Raw genomic sequence first — 26122 nt, 5'->3', positions numbered from 1 at the left:
CCTATCCAAAGACGCTACTTTGAAGTAGCCTACCATGGCTGTCCCCAAAACACCAAATCAGCAATTTAGTGTTTTAAGCAATTAATATATGTGTGTGCATGCATGTGTTATAAGAGAGTGCTTGTTAATTAAAGCAAGTTTCTGGCTATTGATATCTCGTGCATTATACACAGACACCATACAATGTGGGGCATTTTATCATCAAAGAATAAAGGTAGAAGTCTAGCAAGTTAATTCTGCCTAAACATCTTATGCTACAACAGCTATCTTATAGACCTTTGTGTTCTCATCATTTCCTAACCCAAGTGTTCTCTGTAAACGCTGGGGTGATTTTTTCCATGACAGCTTCCAAAGCACTTCAGGTGGGCATCTTTAGGGGAATAAGAGAATCACTGGTTTATAGAGTTATCAACAAGTCAATTTTGGGGGGGAGTCTGGGAGTGTCAGACCATGTTCTAAAAATATGGCCTCATTTCAAGTGCACATAAGAATAAGCAAATAACTAATGAAACATCTGCTCCTTCAAAGATGGAAGAAAACCAAGAAGGAGGCCATTGAAAAGGTCTAGCTTACATACCTAAATCTTACTGATGCTATTATTCAAACTTTCTTTGCTTTATATGTGAACCAAAAAGTGTTGATTTATGCCTCAGATTCCTAACAAAGTGTACTTTTTAAAAAACTGCCCCTACTTTAATGAGTAACCTAAAATTACCCATTATTCTTTTATGATTTCAAGTGACTTGCATGGCAATTCCATTTACTTCATTAAACATCTCTAGTGTTTTCATATCTTGTCAACATGGAATAACATACTACCCAGGATTATACAAGATTGGTGTTTCTGTTGTTGAGTATCTTTAGCCATAGAGGGAAGGCTAGTTGTAAAGGTAGGTCATTAATAAAATAATAAATGTATTAATCATACATTCTACTGAGTCATAAGGTTTTGTGTTATACTTAAAAACAATCAGTGTTACCAAAAGATCTCTACAGAATAGCTGGAAATGGGTATAGACAGAGCACGAAGGAGCAATAATGAAGGGGCCTTGTAGCCACATGTAAATAGGTACACAGCAGTTTGCAGGGTGTGTTGTTAGTAGGGTAAAGATTAGGGTAAAAGATTCAGGGACTCTTTATAGAGGGAAAAACATTTTAGAGGTGTAAAACCTACTGGAAATGTCAGGAAAACAAGTCTTTTGCTCTTGACTACAGACATGAGGGAAATCTTCAAAGGTAATAAACCTATAGCTCTGTATCCAGGTAAAGTCTTAAATCTTCACTATATATCTAATGCTGATGGTGTTTCAATTACAAAATACAGTAAGAAGGTAAGATGCTACGGTTCTCTTATTTGAGTTCCCCAGTGGTATATTAAACACTTACACCTAATTATAGGGCTGTACAATAAATTCTGACCCTACTTTCAAAGACATGCCACTCTAATCAATTCAAACTCAAATGATAAGTATCATTAACTTGATCTAGTACCCTAAATTTGGAGGCACAAAACCCAGCTTTAAATCTCAAATGTTAGCTACTAGCTATGTGATCTTGAGAAGTTACTTAAACTCTCCTAGCTTCAGTTTCCTAATGTGTAAAATAAGAACAATACATATCCCATGAAGGTGCCAGGGAAGTTAAGTTAAAATGATGTACATAACCATGACCGGCTTTTAGAAGGGATCTGCCCTGCATCTCATGACTTCCAGGGTTATGGCAGAAGGTCCTGGGCACATCTTCTCCCCAACCCTTTATTTCCATCAATTAGCACCAAGTCCATGGCTCAAGAATACTACTATGAAAGAGCAAACTTCCAGGCTTATAATTCTTTGATCTGGGCTCCTTTTTACTAAACCTACAGACATCCCCTCTGCAGCACTCATCCTGAAGCTCTTCATTTCCTGAAGAAAATTAGTTGCCACTGAGAAAATCGGGAGGTTTTCCTACTCCAATTGCAAAAGGTTACTATATTGGGTTGGCCAAACAGTTCATTTAGTTTCTTTCCATACAATGGCTCTAGTAGTGCTCAGTTGTCTTGAACTTCATTCGAAACAATTTTGTTAGATTATATTGTGAAAGTTGTCATATAAGCATGCATTTAAAAAAACTTAACAAAATTGGTGAATTTTTGTTCAGCCATTTTATTATTGAAGATGGAAGAAGATATCAACATTTTCAGCATATTATGCTTTATTATTTCAAGAAAGGTAAAAGCTCAACTGAAATGTAAAAAAAGATTTGTGCAGCATATGGAGAAGGTGCTGTGACTGATCAAACGTGTAAAAAGTGGTTTGAGAAGTTTCTTGGTACTACTGACATTTTGGCCAAACAATTCTTTGCTGTGGGGCTGTCTTATGTGTTGGAAGATGTTTAGCAGCACCCCTGGCCTCTACCCACTAAAAGCCAATAGCAGGAGGTAGCTGACATATTCAAAATATCCAAATCAATAAAGTTATTGATGAAAATGAAAAATGTGTCTTTTATTTTATGGGAAAAAAACATAACAGACTTTTTGGCCAACCCAATGCTTTCCTTGGATTTGCTCTGACATGTCCTAAAATTCCACCTTCCCCCGTAAGTGGGTAGGGGCAGGTCTGGAGAACGCTGCTGCAGCATCCTGAGCCACAGACAGAGAGGTGAGAGGCAGCAGATGCCAGAACCCTCCCACTTCCCTTCTTTTAGCTTGGCTAAGTCAAGGACAGAAAGCGGGCAAGAAGAGAAAGAGAAATGACTGCAACCTTTGGCTGAAGTCAAGGAATTCTGAGGGTGTTCACCTTAGCGCATTCAAGAACAGGGAGAGCTTCTTACTGCTCCTCGGCCATTGCCAAGTGCATCGCTTTGAGTTCAGAGAGTCAGCCACACCTTCCATGGCCTGGATAGCATGCTGTCCGAACAACTGGGGTCAATCTCCCTCAATCTGCCTGCATGCTGTATGCACCGCTGTCTTTATATGTCTCATGAACATATATTCCAACCGTCAATGCAACAGCAACTTCGCTCGGTGCCTCTGTGTGTGTGTGTGTGTGCACGTGTCTGTGTGGGCTCCATTCTCTTCCTGCTACTTCCCACGACCGCTGAGAATGCGGCCACCTCGCCAACATTTTATTTCCTTTACTCTGGAAACATCACCTTCTTTCTTGATTCTTCTCAGCTGTCTTTGGACTTCCCTACTGATTTCTTCGAAGCATAGTTCACCAGTGACTGGATTGAACCAAGTCACAAATCCTGAAGGAACCTTACACATCTCTGCAATGTTACATGTGGCAAATTCAGAGGGAAGAAAAATAAATTTGCCCACTCAGCACTGGTACAGGGCCCAGGTTTCAACTTCAAACTCTAAACTGGAACATTTAACTAGCAACAAACATCTCCCAATACTTATCATTTCACCTGTTGCAGCTGAACCAGAAAATTGAATTATTTATTTTTCAAATAAGAATGCATGGTGGTTTAATAAGTTCAGTATTATTTGGGCAATGACAGGGAAAATAAATGCTAAGGAAATGTGTGTTTCAGAAATCTCATTGGCAAATTTCAACAATCTTATTAAAACCTGGATGTCTGCCCTTAACACTAGACACCTGATCTAGTCAAAGTTTAATAAAACACTCTGGGGCCAGTTCTCCACCTTTACTAATCTGCAACCTTCAATGTAGTAATTTTAACCAGACAAGTTAAATAATTTAAGGGGGAAAAACATTCATAACAAAATTTTATATCCAAACTCTGCAGAATCCTTTCTACTTAAATTATAAAACTATTTAAAATATTTACACATGTAATTCCGATCAACCAGAAATTATCTCCAAACTTTCTGGACATTGTCAACAATGTGATTTTTGGCTGGACATTTCCAAATTCTTGCATCAGTTTTAAAATGCACCTCACCCGCAAACATAATTTTACAGTCTAATTTTCACCACCCGCCAAATTGTCTATCTGCTTCGTGACCAGAGCTATCTGCGAAAGAACATGGAAAAAGAACTTACGTGCAACATTTCCTAATCTGCATTTGACAGTTTTTAAAGGAAAATAGTGGTGATTAGTAACAATGTTCCAAAAGACTCAACCAACCCATCTAAACATAATGAATGAGACTGTCGTTTCTATTTCACTGCACTTGTTTTTACTTCATCAAGGCCACGTTCTCACCCTAGGGCACAGAGTTAGAGACACGCACAACTAAAAACAAACAAATGGTATCGTCACAAATAACACATCTGGTCCAAATGGCAAGTTTAAAACTGGGGACCAGAAGGATGCAGCTTAACATATACCAAAGCCACATTAGAAAATAGATAAATAAAAAACAAAACCTTGCAGGACAGAAATCAATACAGATTTGTTCTTAAAATTATCCTAACAGTTTTCTACCATGAGTTAGTTTAAAACGTTTAGATTTTAGTTGTATACAGCTTTGAAAAATCTGCAGTGCTTACCTACTTGGTAATAACAGGCACAAGTACCTTTTAAGAAAAAAAGGTAACCTTTAAAAATCTGCATTTGAGCCCTGGCTGGTGTGGCTCAGTGGACTGAGTGCCAGCCTGCAAACCAAAGGGTTGCTGCTTGGATTCCCAGTCAGGGCACATGCCTGGGTTGCGGGCCAGATCCCCACTGGGGGGGCACGTGAGAGGCAACCACACACTGATGTTTCTCTCCCTCTCTTTCTCCATCCTTTCCCCTCTCTCTAAATATAAAAATGAATAAAATCTTTTTTAAAAATCTGCATTTGCGAATTTTATACCTAAAATGCATCCATCTCTAATCATCAGGTGATCTATAGTGATTATAGTGGATTAGATTTTATGGGGAGAAGGGCTCTTTAGAGAAACTGTATTTTCTGTCCAATATTAGAATATGTGGTTTGATAGAGGATTTTTACCCATACCAGATGAAGAGAAAATCTTAGAGACAACATTTATATGGCACAACAGTATAATTTCAGGGACACATTTTGGTGGTTTTTGAGGACAACAGAACAGGATGCTTGAAATTAGAACTGAATAGAAAATCCAAAACTATTTCCCAGACTCTCCACCTAAGAAAGTACAGTGAAACCTCATTAAATCAGACACTAGTGACTCAGAATTTGGACTAATTAAAAACAGAAGCTGGGACAAAGTTTAACTCAGCCTAAATAACGCTCAAAATACTGAAGAAGGAAAACACTTTTCATCTCTCAGGTATGCGCACTTTCACTAACTCTTTTCTTTTCATCAAAGTATATTTCCTCAGTGTGCTTATTCTCTACCTTGGCTATTAGCTATTGTATTTTTCTGAGTGCAATAAAAATGCATTTTGGTTCCCTAACATAGGTTTATTTTAACATATCAGGCCCGCTTCCCCCCTCTTGTCACTTTAATGAGGTTTCCCTGCGTATGTGCAATACTCAGTTGACCAGTTGAGTATTCACCTCATTTTGGATAACCTCCTACCCCCAACCCCTCAAAAAAAAAATCCAAAATCAGAATAGAAAGTGATCATTACTTACGAACACAACTTGTAAAGGTAGGATCCGGCCCAAATCCCATTTTGCAGGTACATCTATAGCTGCCCATGGTATTCAAACACTCACCATTGGGGCACACGCCCTGCAGCTGGCATTCGTTAATATCTGCAGGAAAACACAATTCCTTTAGAAGGAGCCCTCAAGCCCTGCTGGGCAGATCTGGCTGTAAACTTTCTTTTTCATCATAGTCTCTTGGTTACGGTAAATAAGAGATGCCAGCAAGTTTTAATGCAGCAGTTGTGAAGGAACTACAATGAAATCACACATTATTGAACATCTACAGTTTATACAACAAATATTTATTATGCACCTACTCTGTACGCAGTTCTGTTCTAGATACTAGGGATTTACTGGTGCTCACAACCGACGAAAGGTTCCAGCCTTTACAGAGCTTACGGTTGAGTGTTAGCGCACAGTAGGTATCCTAGAGCCCACGGGGAAGGCAGACAGCCTCCCCCTGGAGACACTGACAGCCTAGTTATACCTACGACTATGGAAAAAATTAAACTGATAAGAAGTTCAAGTTACCACAATTAGAAGAAGGGCCATAAACTTGAAATTAAACTATGACATTGCCTATATAGACAGGAAGAGCTGCCAGAGGAAGCTGGAGGTAGAGGAGACTGCAGCACTGACACAGGGGTGAGACGTCAGGTGTTGAAGTTGGGGGAAGGTGGGATGGAGGGGGAGGGGGAGGGAGAGGTGAGCGACCTGTGTGGGTGGACATCGGAGCACAAACAGATCCTGGAGAAGGGAAGAGGGACCAGGAAGTCGTGTGTCAAACCACTGGCTAGAAAAGAAGTTTCAGGAAGGTATATATCTGGAAAAAGAGCTGGTTAAAGCCAGGCTAGGTTATGATTCAATTTTACTGAGAACAGGGAGCTACACTAAAGGTTTCTACACAGGAGGGAAGACAGAATCAGAGGCAGGCTCTGGGAAATCCATCTGGCCAGCACATGGCTTGGTGAGAGAAGAGTAAAAGTTCGACCACGGAAGAAGTAATGCAAGTATGAGACGGGTGACAAGCCAGGTTGGTGACAGTGAGAATTATCAGGAAGGGAAGGAATAAAGAATTGTTTTTAAGAATAACTGACAGTGCATGGCGTTTGATGGGCCAAACACAACACAAGAAAGAAAAAGGAGTTGAAGGTGCCCAGGAGGCTTCTAATCTGAAAAAAGAGGAAAAGACATGGTTGGTTTTGGGGAAAGTATCTGAGGAGGAAAGAGGCAGATGAAGAGATTAGTTTTATAGTGAAGGTCACACTGGGATATTCAAGTATAAATATCCAGCAGGAGGGGAAGGTTCAAGAAGTGAGTGAAAGGAAACCACAGCTGGAAATAGAGACTTAAGGTCCTCTGCATAGGCTGACTGCTAGGACCTGAATGTCTGAAATTCATTCAGACCTAAGTTTCCACGTTGAAATCCTAACCCCAAGAGGAGATACTATTAGTAGGCAGGGCCTTTGGGAGGTGCTTATGTCTTGATGGTGGAACACTCATGAATGGGGTTAGTGCCTTGTAAAACAGGCTCCCAGAAATCCCTAGTCCCTCCCTCCACCTAGGACTCAAGGGAGGAATCTGCAACTGGCCAAGAACCCTCAGCAGAAGGAGATCCTGCTGGTGCCTTGATCTTGCACTTCCCGGCCTCCAGAGCTGTGAGCAGTAAACACCCGTTGTTGATGGGCTGCCCACTCGTTGGTGCTTTGTCAGAGCAGCCCCAAGGGACTAAGACAGCGATCCAAAGGGAAATTAAAATTATTTGAAACAAGAGTGATAAAAATGTGCTGATTTTAAAAAGAAAGACCACAGAGTCATTTGCAAAGCCAATTAATTAAAAGGCGAAAACAGCATGCGGCAATTTAAAAATAAAAAATTAGTAATCACTTGTATTTTGGTTTATATAGCTTAAGGTTAACACACTTGGTTATTAGTATTTCCTGTTCAAATAACATTCATTTCCTTCTATCATTAATTCTAATCAAACTTTCATTAAGGATCCCAAAATATTAATTTTCTAAATTAAAACTGAACACATGGGTAGCAAAACATTACCAGGAGAACTGTTACATAAAAGCCAAATAGAGCCCTCAATAAACAATTATTTGTTTACATTGCATACTCGAAATAGCCAGAGGTATCAACTCTATACGGCCATAGTTTATCCAACACATGCAGTTTGTAATTTAATTTTAGTGATAAGATTAATTTTCAATGACACTCAAATGACAAACTGACACATTTGCTGTATGACTTCCACAGCATTCCAACCTGGACCCAGCTAGGTTCCACCCGGCATAGCACACAGTCCCGCTCCTGACCCTCATATTCGTTATCACGGTGTACTGTGCTATAATACACATTTATGCACAGTGTGTAGTTGAAAATATTCCCCCAGAACTCACTGGCCTTAAGGAAACCACCATATGGGACTGGGAGGACTACCAAGTCCAGGTGGGGCTTACATGGTACTAGGGGTGTCCAGCCCATGGCCCGCAGGCCGCATGCAGCACGGGATGGCTCTGAATGCGGCCCAACACAAAATCGTACATTTACTTAAAACCTTTTTTTTTTGCTCATCAGTTTTGGTTAGTGTTTGTGTATTTAATGTGTGGCCCAAGACAACTCTTCTTCTTCCAGTGTGGCCCAGAAACACCAGAAGGTTGGACACCCCCGTAACAAGCCCCTATCGCACGTCCCAAATTAAACCTCAAGTTCAGGTAATGAGCCAGTAGTAGTCAAGAAAGCAGGACAAAACCCCCACTATCCCATTTCTGCTCACATCTGCCCACTAAGTTGTACTTGTTGGCCTTCCTCTTTCTCAGGGGCCTCTACTCCCGTTCACTGGTTGTACACATTCCAGGTTCACCGCTCGGGAATTTCCCCTTGCCTCTTTATCATCCCGGCCTCACCACTGGCTGCCAGGTGAAGGCGAAGGGTTTGCACCCCAACATATAAACACCTGGTGCACAACCACTGAGCGTGCCCTCTGTCAGTGTTCCCTCCTTGACTCTCCTCGACATGGCCTGCTGCCTGGACCCTGATGCCATGGGGATGGAGGACAGGAAGGAAGGAAGGAAGGAAGGAAGGAAGGAAGGAAGGAAGGAAGGAAGGAAGGAAGGAAGGAAGGAAGGAAGGAAGGAAGGAAGGAAGGAAGGAAGGAAGGAAGGAAGGAAGGAAGGAAGAAAGAAAGAAAGAAAGCACAACTACAGCTCTAGAGAGGAAGGAATGGAAAAATGCTTGAGGAAGGGCAACTGTGTAAAGCTCTCCATCTTCTTGCTCTCTTTCTTTTAAGCAGCTTGCCCCACCGGCACTGGCAATGCCAACTCCCCTAATTTCGGCCTCCGGAACCCCAAAGCCTGACTCTTTCTTCATGACACGCTCTCACAGCTTCCAGACAAACTCCCATCTCCCTCAACTGCCTCAATTTATTTTTATCATATTCTCTAAAATACCATAAATTAGAAATTAAGTTGCCAAGTTTTTAAGAACTTATGTACAGAAAAGAACATCCATCTTTAGTATACAGCTAGATAAATTTTACGTACACATATTGTGAGTGCCCATGTACACGCACATGTGTGCATGTACTATGCAACCACCACCCAGAAGGTGTTTTCGAACACGTTTATTGCCAGAGAAGGCTCCTTCATGCCCCTTCCCAGTCTACATCTCTGCCCACATAGGCCACTGCTGTTCTGCCTGCTGTCATCATTGATTAGATGTGTTCGTGAACTTCACATACAAGGCATCACATTGTATATGTTCTTTTGTCTGACATGGCTCTTCGTTATGACACCTGTGAGATTCACCGACTTGGCTGCATGTAGCAGTTCATTCTTTCACTGTTGTAAGACATTTCAGTGTGTGCGGAGATCGAGATCAGTTCACGCATGCCAGTGTGTGGCCGTCACGAGCCATGCTTCTGGAAGCACTCCCACGTGTCTTTGGAAGGCCAGGTACTCATCGTACTCAGGTCTACCTCTAGAAGCCGGACTTCCCTAGCCCGAGAGAAGGCCCTGAATGTTGTCACACAGTGGCCCTGAGAGGCTATGCCAATGTCCATTGCCAGTGCCAAGTGCTGCGCCCCCTTGTCAAATCCGTGTCTCCCCACTGCAGTCACTCTGGCAGAAGCGTGGCATTATCTCAGGGAGGTTTCAACTTGCATTTCCCTGTACTAGCCATTTGGATTGAAAAAACTGGTCTCTTCTAAAAAGTAAATAGAAAAGTGGTAGGTCGGTAAGACTGCTTTCCTTTCGGCACTCGGGGAGGACCACGGGGTGATCCTCACAGAGGGAGGGTGTGTGACTGCCTAGGGGACGTCTTGGGTTGTCACAAGGACTGGGGGAGAAAACAGTGGGTGGACACCAGGGGGCTAAACTTTCTACAAGTGCGGCAAGTCTCTCTCGACAAAGAATTGTTCTGCCAAAAATAGCAATGCCCTCATTGAGAAACTCACACAGAGGTGGTGGAAATGCGTGTTTGTAAGTGCAAAAGGGACCATTTTGAAGTAAAGTCTGAGGAAGACCATGGGGTAGAGGTGGGTGCTGGTCACCTGACAGGATTTGACAGGTTTCCTTCACTGGGCTCAGGGTCTGGGTCTTCTGCGTCTGTACAGTCCCTCACTGTCTCTGAGGCTGTCTTTAGCCACAGGGTAGATAGATGCGCGGCTCAGCTAGAGGCAAAATAGAGACCTGGGCCCCCCAAACCCCTGAGTCTGGGCCAAGCAGTTAGGAAACATGTGCGGAACAAGAGACTCATTCAATAATCTAATATAACACTGCCTTCGTATTTCAGAACTAGGAAAGGAAATAACAATCTAGTTCAATGAGGCAAGAATCCTCACCATCACATTTACATCTGTATGGCACACCCTGTCCCATGGAAACTTCACAACAATTCTGGAAGGTGAGCCACAGGATAGCTATTTCCATTTTATAGAGATGAGTTTGTTCAAGATCATTTTGTTAAAGGGGTTTAAGGGGGAGCGGGGAAATTTCCTGGGAGAACTGTGCCACCACAATCCAGCTTTGGTCTACCTAGGACGCTAAATTATGTGACCTAGAATAAGTCACTTAATTGCTGTTGATCTCAGTTTTCTCTCCTGCAACCCCAAGGGGCTGAAGTAGATAATGTAGCTGAAGCTAGACCTTCTAGCTTCAATATTCTCCCTTCAAAGCAATCTGCCAGTTGCCAGGGTTGAACTGACAAGGAAAAAAATGGTAACATTCGTGGATAATACATTATAAATAGCACAACTGCCCTTATGGGAAATAAACACAATTTCATGTATCTATACTGCGCACTTAACAAAGCGAGTAATAATTTACTGCCTTTTTAGTGACGCACATTTATACAGGAAATGAGACATGTCCAGTAAACAACAGGAATTAGGTACAAGGTGAGAACAGTACATGAATATCTGTACACTGTGTGGAAACATGAAGCTTTTTGTGATTCTTCTGTGTGTATATTCAGCTTTTGCTGATGGCTAGAAATTTCATCAAGTAACTTAGCAGTATAACCTCTCCTTGAAAGCAGAAAGAAATACCTTTCAAGGTAAATACTTTTCCTAGCCAGCCAAACCATTTGGCTATTTAACACAGATCACTTACTTTAGATAAAGGAGGAATTCATTCTCTGATTGGACATATGTATCTCTTAAACTTCCTGCCCCTGAAGGTGCATGACAATTGCCCCACAGGGTGCATAAAAGTGCTTGGATACTTTCAAGGGAATCAGACTCTAGATCTTGAGCCTTCCCATGTTTCCTCAGGCAGAAAAGTGATCTGCCTAAGGACACAATGGCCCATCTTCCTTTTCTACCTCTCCGTGACTCCGTGCCTTCTTCCTCTTTGCAAAGTCAGGTCACCCCTTGGTGATCTGCAATCTTTCTAGGTTTTCTAGGGACATTGCCCTACAAAGTGAAATTCTCCAAGGCACTGAAAACTGAACAATTGACAAATATCCGTCCTGAGGGACAGTCACAGAAAAAGGTTTCACAAGAAGGTTTAGCTTTGCCAATTAGGTTAGATGGCAGACATTACTCAAACGGAAAAAGCCAACTCTGCAGCTCCACGACTTTGATGAAAATATGCTTAAAGCGCATAACTAATATAAAAACAGCAGAAATAAATCCACTGCATCCAGTTAGTTTTTGATAGGAAAAAATGTAGATGTCAGCTTGAAAATGTGTGAGCACATAAGGTTTTCAAAATTATTTTAAATGATAAGTGAGTAAAAATGTTTGAAGAGCAGAATTTTACAGCCATTTTACCCAAAGTAGCTTACACAAAACCCAAACTTTGTTAGGATTCTGCTAAGAGAAGGGCTCTGTGGCCAAATACCTTTGAGAAACACTGCGTGTTCTACAAACACAAGCACATTGAGGAAATACCCTGAGAAGCCCTTCGGCGAGGACCCCTGGTTTCCTTTTACTTGGTGTGTTCCATACACTTGGCCATGGAACCCATTTCACACGACCACGTATTAACACCCCCCTGAACTGGTGGGCAATGCTGCTGTCTGGGGCTGGCCACGCACCTAGGCCTCACTGCTTCCGGAGCCTCCCCTCCTGACAGGTAACTGTCCCACCACTACAAAATGACAATCTAGCATAGGATGGCTTTGATCATAAAAGGAGGCCAGCCACTGTGGGAGCAACTCCGCTCCTTCCAATTCTTTTCTCTTCAGGGTAACATGATAAAAGAATTATCAAAGCCCAGAGAACAGCTTGTATTTATTTTTTGATACATGTGTACTACACATGCAAGATGCTAATCGCACCCGCGCCTCTGTGGGTCTTGGCCTTCAGACTCTAGTCTGCAGACACTGCATTAATTTCTGCTTGAAACATTCACAGTCACGTGAACCCATCGTGGGCTCTCCTCATCACTCAGGATGCAACAGGCACCTTCCCACTGACTTCACAGCCCCAGAGATTAAGGTCAAAGAGCTATTGGAAAATATAATGTGCTAATGACTCACTTCACCACTGTCTTTCCTGAAGAAAACTGAATAAAACAAGCAGACATTTCCTTTTTGAATCTCATCCCAGTGATCTGAGCATAGTAAGAGGACACACCAGAAAGTGATTCTAGAACGGATAGGAACGGGTCCCAAATTGACTTTTAAATGCTGAAATATGATGCTCAGGTCCAGATCAAAACTGTTTAAATCATAACTGGAAAAAAAAACCTATTTAAACTAGAAACTGTAGCAGGAGTTCCAAAAGGATACCTCAAACAGTAAGATCTCCCTTTCAAATAGGTGAAATGTCTAATAATTCCCTCTCAGCCTCTGACGATGCTAATGTGCGATCCAGCCTCACATTGTGTCCCGCAGTTTCTGGTGTTAAAGCACCAACTACCGCAGAGCATTGTGTGAATCTCCACCCAGCAGGCAAAACAAAAAGAACTTTACACATGTGTAAGTGTCTTGAAGAACTGAATTATCAAGCCTGGTTGACTCCCATCTTAGTTTATACCTATTGATTTTCTGCTATTATTTCCCAAGTAGATAGCAAGAACGATGGATTCTAAGTTTCATCTTTACACCCACATCACGCTCATAGACTTGTTTCCAATTTCAAACTCCATGTTCCCGAGGAAGAAACAAACACCACAACCATCAATTCCGCTTTGACAATGGAACTGAAGGGGACTTCAGAGACGACACCGTGAAGGAGTTCAGGACAAGCCTCCCCAGGATGTGCCCCTTTGGCAGGTAAATCATTTTGATCTGAAGGCAAACGAGACCCTGTGGGCTCAAGGGAAAGTGTTATCTTCCCCTGAAAGAGAGAAGTTCCAGGAAAAGTTGGGTAAGAATATAGGGTTACTAGAGGAAGAACCTAGGTTATGTACAAAAGGGTTAAAACGGGTTTGGCTGATGGGAACTTAGGAAACACAGGCCGCTTATGTCACTTGCTATGTCAGGATCACCATCACCAAAAACAGTGATGGCTGTAGGTCACTACTGTGCCCCTTGTACACCAAGTCCTTGAATAACACCATTCTGTTACAATATTGATGCTGTAGGGACTTAACTTTTGTGTATATCAATTAGCCCGGGTAAAACTGGTTTCATTTTATGTCATTTCACCTAAAGTCACAGAACCTAACAACGTCAAATGCGGATTTACTGGGCTTGGTTACTACCACTGCAAGAAGGAAATCCTGAACAGGGTGGGTGGGTCCTGAGAGAGAGGGACATACAGATGAAGTGAGCGTGGGAGGGCGGAAAAGAGGGAAAAGAGGGAGTGACGGAATGTGCTTAGCACTCACTACTAATTTAAAAGACATTTATCTTAGCTCCAAGAATACTTTCTCCAAGACATCTGATGGAAACCAGAAATGTCAACAGAGTAACATATTGTAAATAACCAAATATATCGACTTTATGTCTATTTTGGAAGCTTACACTCACTAGCCAGTATTGCAAACTTCAAATTTAGCCTGGGTCCCCTCCAAATACCTTCACCGTCTTATCATCCACCTGCTCCTGCACCTGCACCTGCACGATGCAGCACGCTCTCCCACCATCTCCCTAGCCCCATCATCATCTTACCCAATTATACTTTTTTGAAGTTAAAATTATTCCTACATGGAAAACTCACTGAAAAAAAAAACTACTGAAACCAGCAAGAGCTAGTTCCAGTAATACAATAAATATGAAAAAAAAATAATAATGTTCTCACAGCCATATTTAATATAAAATAACTGGGGAAAGCCTAAGACAAATGTCAAGGGCCTGTGTGAAGCAAAACATACTACTGAACTGTTCCTTTTGTGTTTTCCAATTTGTAAAGGAAAGGAAATGGGCGGTGGGGGGGCCGGATGCCGTTAGCGGGCTCCGAACCGCTAGGGAGAAGGGAAACAGTACATCCTCTTTGAAAGGGGATGTGCATGAGACAAGGCAAAGCCTGGAAGCCAGCAAGTTCTCTTCTAAGCACAGGCACAGGGTCACATAAAGGTTCACGGCCCCATATGCCCCTGACAGCACTATGTATAATGAGGAGAAACAAAAGCCAATCTGAAAATCCAGCTTCAGGGGAGCAGGTAAACAAATGATCCTATATCATTAACTGGGATACTATGTCAGCGCTGCAGTATTTTTAAGAAGATTATTTAATAATATCGGAAAGTATTCATTATATATGAAGTAAAGAAGTGGTTTTCACAGCTGTCCATGAAATTTCAAACCTCTCTTTCTTTATATATAAATATAGAGAGAGAGATAAATAAATATATATTATATATATGATTGGCAGAAAATATAGGAAAATGTATCAATTTTTGTAGGAGATTATGGTAATTTTCACATTTTTTCCTTTATATGTTTCTTTCGTTTCTAAATTTTAAGGAATAGGTAAGAATTATTTTTATAAATAGGAAGGACAATGTGATTTTTAAAGGAATATGTTTTTAAATGTTGTCTGTGATTTCCTAAGTAAATGGGAACTTTCCCCTGAAACTGTACATATTTAGTTCATTTCATAAAATACTTACTACATGCTACCTTGACTTTTTAATTATGTGTGGGAGCAGCGACCCTCATCAGGGTGAGAGTTCAGCCTTATCACAGTCCGTATTTCTCAGAGCGCCCTACTTAAGTCACTATTAAATGTCGATGACACGGATGGGGAAGTGTATGAATGGCAGATGGTTACAAATTTATGCTGATAGGCTCCTTACTTCCAACAGGCAAAGAGACTTTACCTGTGCACAACCGATTATATAATTTTAATCTTTTTCCTGAAAACTTTTCCATGTTCTAAAAAAAATATAATATATACACATTAGCTTAACACCATATTCCCATATTGATTTCTTGGATGAAAAAAAAAAAATCCTGGTATGGATATGTTAAAAAAGGGTTACACAGTGAATTCATGCTTCCACACTCCCTCCCCATTCCAAACACATACCAACTACAGATAAATTCTTTAAAAAGATCAAAAAACAAGACAATCGTCTCAGTGGACCTGGAATGGCAAAGACAAAGACAAAGTTCATGATGGTGGGTGGGGCCGTGGAACCTCTGGGCCTGCTCTCTGAAAATAAGTAGGGATGGCCAGGGGTTAGTCATTGGGGTAAGAAGCTAAAAGTCCCCTGTAAAACCCCCCCCACAACTGAAGTCTGGGACAATAGCACCAAAAGGCACACTGTCAGGAGCTAGCATTACAATCTGGCTTCAGATTGGGGGTGCAGATAGAAAAAAAAAAGCAAGAAATGGGGGAGATAAAAATAAACTTTCAATTCAAAGTGAGCCTATGAACTCCGTTAAAAAGATGTCATGTGAAGAAAGCAAATGTGTCAAAGATTTGAACAGGAATAGTCTCCAGATCAGAGAAGTTTTATGAAATGTTTTGACAAAGATTTTTAAAGATTTTTTAGCATGCTTAAATAACTAAATGAATGAATACATTTTTAAAAAAAATGAAAAAAAAGGAGATAAGAACAGGTAGCTATGAAAAATAATTACAAGCTTCAGAAATGAAACAGTCTTATAATTAAAAATTTAATGGATGAAATAGTCTGGTTGGGCAAAGTAAAGCAGGAATTTAAAGACCGGAAGGCAAAAGAATAAAAGCATGGAAGACTTGTTCACAGGCATGAAAAATACTAAGGCTCCAATACTTGTCTAATAGGAGTTGCAGCTGAAAGCTGGAGAAGCAGTATTTTAAGAGATAATATCTTCAAATTTCAGGAAACACGTGAATCTTCTGATTGACAATGTACAGTCTACTGGGTAAAAATCAACATAAATCCACAAGAAGACACATCATGATAAAACTAAAGAACATAGAGAATTAATAGACTATCTCAAAAGGGAGACAAGATGGATTATCTACAAAGAAAGAAGTATCAAAAATCCAAAAGCCAGATGATATCAGCGTAACAATCAAAATGACTGTTGAAAAACAACCATTAACCTAGAATTGTACGCCTGACCAGTATCATTATAAAAGGAGCTCAAAATAAAGAAGTTTTCAGACACATAAAGTACACACTTCTCAGTGAGTCTCATTAAAAGAACTGTTAAAGGATATAACTACAAATATAGATTTAACAAAATACAGGATACCCAATTAAATTTGAATTTTAGATAAAAAATGAATGTCTTTTACCATAAGTATATACTGAATTATTTACTATTTATCTGAAATTAAAATTTAACTTGGTTTCCTACATTTTATCTTGCAAACCTACCTCAAAAGAAAATGTGAACCCAGCAAGCAAACACAGGATATAAGAAACTACACTGAGAGCAAAAACTGGTAAAACGGCAATAAGTTCATGTAACTATTAACTCTATTTAAAAAACCCTTTCTATATTTACATTATGCCTTTAAAATAATTATAAAGTGATGAGTTGTCTAAGCCATAAATGCATTTTCTTTTAAATATGCAAGATGCTGTCATAAATGGCCTTTGGACATTTCCATGTTAAAAGCAGTCTATTTCCCAGCATGCATCGCAAAGCCTGTTCTATTGTACGTGGTGCATGCAATGAATCATAGGAGCCTTGCCTGAAAGTTATGAAGCACTTTGTCTTACCCAACCTGCACCATGCCACAGGCCACATTCTTTTCTCCAGCCAAGTAGGTTTTCTTGAGGGGCTCGCCTGCACTTTCTAGCCTTCTAAGACACTCAGAGACCAGTCTTTATGTGCTCACCATGCTGCAGCCACAATCAGTTTGTCTGGTAATCATCAAGAGGTCTGAAATGCAAGCTACAATTTAGGCGGGCCCTTTGTAACCAGAAAGTCCTATGAATGGCTTACTTATATGGACTATTAATCAAGACTGTTGAGTCTCATTTCATGTCAGAGATAGGCCCTTGGAAAAAAGCAGGCATTATCTCTTTCTAATGTCCAAATAAAATCCGATTTCAGATGCACTTTGAGGAGCTATCTAAAAGGAGCCCTACAGTGGAAGTTTTGGTAATGGGCATTATTGTGCCCTAATGTATCTGTTTTGTAAATGCATTATGTTAAAGCAGAACAACCAGTGTGCTAAAGTGACAGCAAAAGAAAGCCACGTGGACAGCTCTTTCCTATCTGCTTTCACAGGCTCCTCGGGAGCCAGCTCGAATTCAGCTGGTTGGGACAGTGAATAAAGCAAATTACATCCTGCTGATTCAAGCTGATTTAATTACACTAAGTCCAAGGGCAGGAACGGTGGCTTATTCATCATTCATTACGTATGCTTGGTCTGCAGCTCGCGAGGGCCCTGCCAATTAATGTTTGTGTTGTAAATACTGCACACTTTTAAGAATTCTCAAGATTATCCACGAACATGGAATATGTGTATACCAGTACACAGAAATATGGACGCCTTCTAGTTGTACACTTTGGCACTGCCCTCAGCACCTGGACACATGCTAAAAATGTAGAAAAGAATACTAAGTTGATTTTATACCCACACAGTCACGAACCAAGTATATGATTTTAGTAAATCGAAAGACATATTTGCTTTTAATAAAAGGTTTCACTAAATAGTTTGGTCCCCACGTATTGTCTGAAACAAATTCTACTCTAAAAACTTAGATTTATACCTAATTTAATAACTCATCTCATGGCAAACTTACAGGCAGGTGAGCGTATTCAACATTCAGGGGGAAACTTAGCTTTAGAGTAAAGCAGTATGAACATAAGAGGTTCCTATTATCATCACTGCCATGATATATTCTTTCATTTAATTCCGATTCGATATCAGACCAGTAGCATACTAATCAAGTGACAAATGACAAGTGCCACTCTAGATGCACGAGAAAACAGAATTGTTTTGTTTGTTATGAGAAATAAGCAAATTATAACAACTCCGTAACGCTGAGGGTAGTGAGGCAGGTTTCAGGCCCCCTGTGTGTATATGTAATAAATCATTCATTTGAAAAGATAATTGCAGCACCGTGAGAGAGAAGAAAAAAACCAGCTTTGAGGGCAGGGATTTGAAAGCTCCTCAAATTAACTTGTGCACAGTTGGTTCTTTGTTACCGAGCGCACATTAGTGAGAGTTGTATCAGGAACATTAGTGCACTTCATTGAAGGAAATAATGTAATTCTAGTTATTAATCATTTTAATTGTAAATGTGCTCGGTAAACCGAGGAGACATTTAACTGTGAGAACAGTGTGGAATGCTGAATGGGCTCCCTTTGAAAACTGCAGGATAACAGAGTCAAAAAGCTTTAAGGCTCGAGGAGAACTGAGTGTACACATGTAACATGAGAAAGTCCTATTTCATTTTACTGACCAATTATATCACAAAGGGAGTGAAATTAAGCCCTACTCTCACAAGCAATTTAAATAGATTATACAGAATGAAATCATATTATTTTATGAGTCAATCTTCTCTGCAGTGTAATTTAGCGGTGCCTTTTTGGGGTACCATGAAATAGAATTTTCTGTGATACTTTACTCCAGAATCCATGCCAAAAAGTATAATACTGCTTTTTGCCAATAGCTGCCTGAGACGACCATAAGCCGGGATTTGGTGTGACTGACCATCGGTGCAAATGACTGAGGAGGAACCACCTGCTACGCTCCGCAGGAACAGAGCTGGCTGGAGGTCACTTCATACCAGCCATACCAGGAGGGGGAAATTTTTTAAAAAAAAGCCCTCAAGCAAGTATTTAAAAGAGTCTCCATTCTACTTTTGTTAAATGAGATAGCAAGTGATTACTTGCAAATTTTCACTTCTACTTCTACAGTATTTTTACAAATAGGAAGTCTTAGAACCTTGAACCAGCCAGTAGAAAGAATATATTAGATAATTTCCCTTTCTTATTAAACAAAACCAAGTGAATGTTAATTGCTTTGACTTCTATAACACTAAGTCCACCACACATGGCATATCTTCTGTTGCAGTTAGCTAGTATCCACATTAGTGATACTTCTCAGATACATACATACGTGTGTATGTGTGTACGTGTGTGTGTGTGTGTGTACTGGAAAGGAGGCCACATTGCACATAGGAACAGGTGGTTTGCAAGTTGAATCCTGGCTGGGCCTCTTTTTACCTACATGACCTTCAGAAAGCTACTCTCTATGCCTTGGTTTCTAATTGCAATTGATAATGCCCATATCCTAGCCCACCCCAGGAAAACATGTATATTCTTCAGCATTTAACCCCCGGGGAAAATGAGGACTATCTGACACTCTGGAGCATCGCTAACAACTGGCCATGAAGGGTTATAACAGTGAAGGATAACGAAGGACTCCCCTCTGTCTGCAGTCTAATGGAGCAAGAAGACAAGCGTAATCCCAGGGGACACTTCAGGAAACTACAGGTTTGGGGGCTAAACCTTGTCTGGCAGACAAGATGTCGCTTCTTTCTTCTCATGCACAGCCTCTGTCCCAGGAGACAGAGTAAGGACACCATCAGGGAAGTGCACCTCCAGAGTCATCTAACCTCAGGTACGGCAGGAGACAGAAATTCCCCGTAGCCTCCCTGGCCAGCAGCTGAGTACCCACTGGACCTCCACGTGCAGGAAGCCCAGCACTGCCCTCGACACCTCAGGACAATGTGGGGGACTCTGTTCCGCAGGAGAAATGCCTTGCAGTTGCAACCATGCCCCCTGTAACACCACTCTATTGACTTTGGCTTTTGAAGCAACTCATAAAAGCCTTGTTTGTAAGGCAGTTAATCAAACGTTTAAAGGCACATTTACAAATATTGAAGGCATGTTTATAAATCAGCCATTAGAGTTCTCTTTGGTCTGCACTTCTCCTAGCCAAATATTCTCAGGTCTCCAGGCCCTTCACAGGCTTGGCTGACCTTACTAGCCGAAAGACAATGAACACCAAATAGCCAAACCCCAAATTCAGTCTCACTGGCAGAGTACAAGGTCATTGCTTCTAAAGCCCTGCTCATTTTGCTTCTATGAATGCATCCTAAAATAGGGCTGGGCTTTCCATACAGATTGTCATCCAAATCTGTGACACTGTGATATGGTTCACACTGTAATGTATACGTTTAGCCATCTATTCATTCATTGTGAAGTGCTGACCCAGGGCTAACTCAACTCTGCAGCTCACCTTGCTTGTACCGATCTCTACTGTAGGTTTGAAATAAGCTGAACAGAAGCACCCTGGATGGTTCCCATTTAGCTACATAGCTTTACCTACTACCTACTTAACATGTGTTCACTCTGCTGTCTAATGCCCAGAGACTTCGAGGTGGCCAGCAATAGTCTGAGAGAAAAAAGGGGGGCTCTGCTATTGAGTCATATGTCAGCAAAGAAGCAGCACTGCTAGGTACATGTATGTGCTGACATGTGCACATGCATGTGCCCGTGCAGGGACAGGAGGTAACTAGCATGGAGACCACCAAGTGATCTGTGATGTAATCCAGTCTCCTGTGAATTTCATTACAAAGTAATAGGAGGAAAGAAAGTTCCACAAAGTTTAAATGGTAGTGAAGCAATTCTAACAACCATACACTGAACCTCTATATTCGCACGTGGCTAAACGGGGTGAGCAGGAGACGGTTTGCTGCATGACCTTCACCGGCTGGGCTGAACGAGCAAAGCGTGGCAAAACAGCTCAGGTTTCTGAAAAGCCGAAACAACTGTTGAGTCCACACCAATGAATCCAGTTAACCTTACCTTGACAAAAGGTGTTGTTAACCCTCTTAAAACCTTGTAAACATTCCATCATTTGGTTATATCCATGATAAGCTGTAAGGAAGAAATAATTCTTGTTACATGCGTAGTTTAAATTCTTACAATCCTAAACTAGTATGTGTCATAACCAAAGCCATTTAAGGCAGCAGTGGTCTTACTCATTTCTAAGATAACAGTTCAACGTGTATTCATTTCTTTCACATTATCCTTGTTTTTCAGTACACTTCATATTTTGCATTAGATATAGCCCCAATTATTTGTCAGTAAATGCTGATTATGTTAAACAAAAGAATCAAAATTGTTTTATATTTTCTTCCCATTCCTGATTCCTTGTTTATATGACAAAGGACAGCTTCCTCCCCAATGAGCTCCTACAGGCATTTGAATTTTCTTATCACAGGCAGGGTCTGCCTGGGGCGGCCCCGAGTTATGCCTGACGTTCCAGCAGAGATCACTAACAGCACTCCGTTTCACTCTCGAAAGTGTCCCAGTTTAGACAGTACATTATAGGCTCGCCTTAGCCGCAGGATCACGTTTTCGAGTTATGAGCTGATTCTTACTAATGGGAACCTGGAAAGAACAGGAGGCGATGATAAGAAGCTAGGAGGTCCAAGGGGCTCCTGTGATCAGTTGTGTGGACTCACCACTCAGAAAACTCGTCGACCATACAAATGTTGCAGTCACCAATTTGCCAATAAAACACTATTCACTGAAACTTGGACACTCTAAAGTTGAAACATGAGCGACTTCTTGACATAGTTGATGTAACACAACCTCTGAGACCAAGCAAACCTAGGCTCAAATCTTGGCTCTGCCTATCAATAGCTCTGTAACCTTGGGAAACGAGCTTCCTGGGTTTCAAATGGCAATTCTGTACAATGAAAGTATCACGTCTACCAAGCATGTCACAGCTGTGGTGGAGCTTAGAGATCATTTATGCAAATGCCTGCAACAGTGCCAGACAAATGCAAGCACTCACTAAATGACAGATGTCATTGTTATTTCCTGAAAAGAGGTATTCTTTTATTAAAAACATAAGGAGCAGCCCTGACTGTGTGGCTCAGTGGGTTGGGCATTGTCCAGAAAACTGAAAGGTCACCAGTTTGATTCCCGGTTGGGGCACATGCCAATTTGTGGGCCAGGTCCCCAGTTGGGGGTGTGTGAGAGGCAACCGATGATGTTTCTCTGGCACATTGATGTTTCTCTCCCTCTCTTTCTCCTTCCCTTCCCCTATCTCTGAAAGTAAATAAATATTTTTTAAAAAGTAATGAGCAGCAGAAAATGGGGCACAATCACAATAGGTTACACTACTACAAGAGCTGAAGGAGGAGTAAAAAGGGAAAGCTACAGTAAAAACACAACACACACACACACACACACACAAAACGATATTATGGAAAATAAAATTATTTTGCCCCTAACACAAGTTCTTTATTCTTAGCACTAATGGGGCAGGGTGAGTATTTACTAGTGTTGTTCCTCTCCCTCCTCTGTTTCCTTTCTCTGCCATACTCCCCCTGTCTTCAGACCCCTCAGAATGCCAGGGAATGGTTACAGTGAGAGGTCTTAGATTAGTGAGCTAAAAAGAAAAAGAGAGGCCAGCTTGCGGGGAGTCGCCCCATTCAACTCCTTGGCCAAATGTCTCGTCTTCTCCCAAAAAACAAAGGCACACCGGAGGAGACCGCCCACGGGGACTGTGGGCTCTCGGTCTGTGAACTGTTCAAAGGCGACAGAGGGACAGCAACTTGTCTGGGAAGTGTCAGCGTCATCTACCTCAAGGCAGGTGACCTAAAGTCCTCCCAGCCCAGGACTCAGTATTAATTTGCTTCTAAAATCTCTTAAAGGACAAGGGACTTGCTCATGTTAAGTACATTTTTTAATAGATTACAGACTATCTAATGAAATCATTTGCAGATTTAAAATTAAGTGTTCACAGTAAAACCTGATCAACAATGAAAGGTCTTTCTGTATGGGGCTAAACAAAACCTTGAACAAAAATTGAAGAAAAGCCACATGAGGCTTTTCTGAGGGCTGAACTACTTGGAGTGCAAACGAAGACACGGATCGTAGAACCAGAGCGTGGAAAGCCACGGAGAGTCTGCTCTCTCCCAAAGGAGCCTGATTCAGAGAGCAGTACCAACCGAGAAAAGGAAAGTTTCTAAATGACACAGGAAGAATGTGACCCCGAGAGTGTCTCTCGGGAGTGAGTCACTTGGTTCAGCACAAAGGAAGTAAATGTCAAGACGTTAAGGGTTTCCTTCATTCATGATCCACACTGTCCTTCCTAAAGTGGATTGAGCTCGTCAGTTTAAGCCGACATATGAGTTTATGTTCATCAGCCTTTAAAGTATTAGCATTCTCCCTCAATTTGTCAAACTATAGAGCCAACAAAACCCCATAAAACCGTGAATTCATCCCCGGATGACACAATTCTAGATAAAAAAAAAGATAAAAAGGTCTGGAGCGGAAGTTAGGGATTAAAAAGCAAAAACAAGCAGGAAAAAAAAACTTACGATTCCCTTTACCCCTGTCTTGCAATTTGGGGATTTAGAAAAGAGAGGAAAGATAAGAAACTACGCAAAAGATTTATAGAGAAGGGGGAAACTAAAAAAGATAAATAAGGTATAAGATGAAAAAAGGTATCAGAGAGCAAAAACTTAGCCCCTAAACAAAGCTGTGAGAACCGGTCTTCTCTCCCTCAGCCCCCAGACCGAGCGGTGGGAAACGCGCCACCCTCCACAGCATCCGCACACATACACAGTCAGCGAAGGGCAGGCGGTTAAAAAAAAAAGCAATGTTTTCCAACGTTTTAGATACAGACCCCCAGAGCAAATGAGAGCTGGGAGTCTAACTCAGGGCTACCTAAATCCAAACTCCACACTCTTTACACAGTATCCCATGTCTCCTAGACAGCCCTTCAGCAGCTTCTCAACATGGTTTTAGGCAAATGGATCTTTCAGCGAAGAGGGACCATCACACTCAACCCACTCGCTGGAAATCCGCACTGTCCATCACTATCGCGTCAGTGTGCGGAGTCCACTGGGGACATCCTGTAGTACTCGCTGTCCTTATTTCTGTGACTTTTTCCCCTGACTGAAGAGTTCATTGATTATCAGAAACTTTAGTGCGTGCTTCCACAAATCAGTCCTCTAAAGGAAGACAGTAATATAAACAAAATAATGATATTAAGCACAATTAACTCTACGCATCCAAAGACTTAGAGACCAGGTAAGTTTGAGAGACACAGAAGTCCAAACGAGGGACAATTATTTAAAACAAATTATTAGAATGAAAGAATAGTTTATAAGACAAACATAAGGAGCAGCGAGGCTAAGAGGCAGATTTGGTTGAGAATATCAACCAAACCAAACAAAAATGATCCAGTTGCAGCAAATGAGAAATTCCTTGCAGCATAAAGTATTTTTAAAAAACTATAAAAATCTTCAGTTTTACGAGGCAAAGAAAAATGACTGAGAAAACTATCACTTGCTTTCTTGAAAAAACATGACGGATACGTGTAAAAACATTCTACTTAAATCAAGTCATCTTTGTCTTTCTAAAAAATATATTAGAAATCAGTCTTTCAGAGTTAACACTACATATAAAACCTAAAAATACAAACTATAATTGAGAATAAAGGAGCAGGAAGATATAAATCTGGACTTACTCAAATGAACGTGTTCTGAAAAGCGAATTTTACAGACTAGTCAGAGCGTGTGGGTGTCAGTACAGAGTGAGGTCACTGAGGACCGTGTCGGTGTGAAGGCATGACCAGGAAGAAAAGGGGAAGTACTGCATCCTAGTCCTTACAAGTTTCTCCTTTACCAATCAGCAGCCAATCGTTTCTTCATCTGAGCTGTTTTGTCTTAGCTGAATTTTAAAAACTTAAGAGTGTAACAACACCTACAACAGAAGTTGCGGCTGTGAAAAATCGCACTTAAGAACTTTATTCCTTTCTTTGTGTTTTATTGTATTTTTTCCATTACCCTTTATCCCCCTAATCCCCTTCTTCCATCTCTGCTCACCTCCCTCCCCACTATCAGTCACCAACTTTGACCTAAGAAATCACAACTGCTCTGACTTCTTAGAGGGAATGACACATTTAATAATTATCTCATTTTAAGAACTATCTTATTTTCTCTTCACCTGAGAAAATAGAGCCTGTTTTCTTTAGCACCTCACATCTTAAAAGACTTTTAAAAAAATATGCAATCCAACTGAAGAAGGCCACTGATAACCATACTTATTAAAAAACAGAATGGGTCTGACACTTCTCCCCGATCCGTAAGGTTTCTGGAAATGCGAATTATTGCACAGTGTTCTACAATTCAGTAAGAGTTCCTTGGAAGTGTAGTGTCTCACCGTGAAAACGGCAGTCATAAGGAAACAGATAGGCTCCATGAGCCTGCAAAGGAATGAGGAAATGTCACTTACATGGCTTCTTGGGGCATTTCTGGCATTTGTGAAAGCCCCAGGAGGTGCCCACGGTTCCGCAGCAGTCCTCCTGCTTGGAGAGGCCGGGGAGCGCTTTGCCACACTGCAACGACAGGGGTGTACACGCAGGTTAATCGGGTGCCGGGCGCCCGGCTGTAGGGCACAGCTGTGTTTCAGCCACATTACAAAAACAGTTCTGTTGTTATCAACGGAATTGAGGGGGACTTCTAAAACGTCAAAACAAAACACCGTAGAAGAATAAGGGTGACACTGAAATAAACAAGCACATTTTCCAGAGCTTCTCAGCATTACTAGAGTCTGAAAATCTGTCCCTGCTCATGGCACTTTGTAAAACTTGTTTCCAGTGCCTTTTGTCTTAACAAAACCCAAAAACTAAAAGATCAATATAAACTTTTACAATTTTAGTTTCAACTATCTGTTGACATCGCTCCTGTGGATCATCAGAGCTATAAGGGCATGGTGGGTGTGTGAACCTTGAGAAGGCAGCACAAACCCCATTTACAATAGGCTTCTGGTCTTCTTATAATACCATGG

At 41.2% G+C, this 26122-nt stretch overlaps 1 protein-coding gene across 13 annotated transcripts in view; it reads right to left on the bottom strand.

The window, feature by feature from the left end:
- LTBP1 (latent transforming growth factor beta binding protein 1) overlaps positions 1–26122 on the bottom strand; it is a 365380-nt gene that overhangs the window by 126881 nt on the left and 212377 nt on the right. For all 13 annotated transcript variants that reach the window (XM_036027834.1, XM_036027833.1, XM_036027829.1 and 10 more), the window contains 3 exons: positions 25568–25670; positions 21116–21187; positions 5495–5617 (listed from right to left, as the gene is read on the bottom strand). In XM_036027834.1, coding sequence (XP_035883727.1) covers positions 5495–5617; positions 21116–21187; positions 25568–25670 — 298 coding nt within the window. The remainder of the gene's footprint in view (positions 1–5494; positions 5618–21115; positions 21188–25567; positions 25671–26122) is intronic.

Source organism: Phyllostomus discolor, chromosome 6 (genome assembly GCF_004126475.2).
Source record: "Phyllostomus discolor isolate MPI-MPIP mPhyDis1 chromosome 6, mPhyDis1.pri.v3, whole genome shotgun sequence".
In the NCBI taxonomy this organism is placed as follows: domain Eukaryota; kingdom Metazoa; phylum Chordata; class Mammalia; order Chiroptera; family Phyllostomidae; genus Phyllostomus; species Phyllostomus discolor.
Note: the sequence above shows the minus strand (reverse complement) of the source record. Positions and strands in the feature narration are given on the sequence as shown.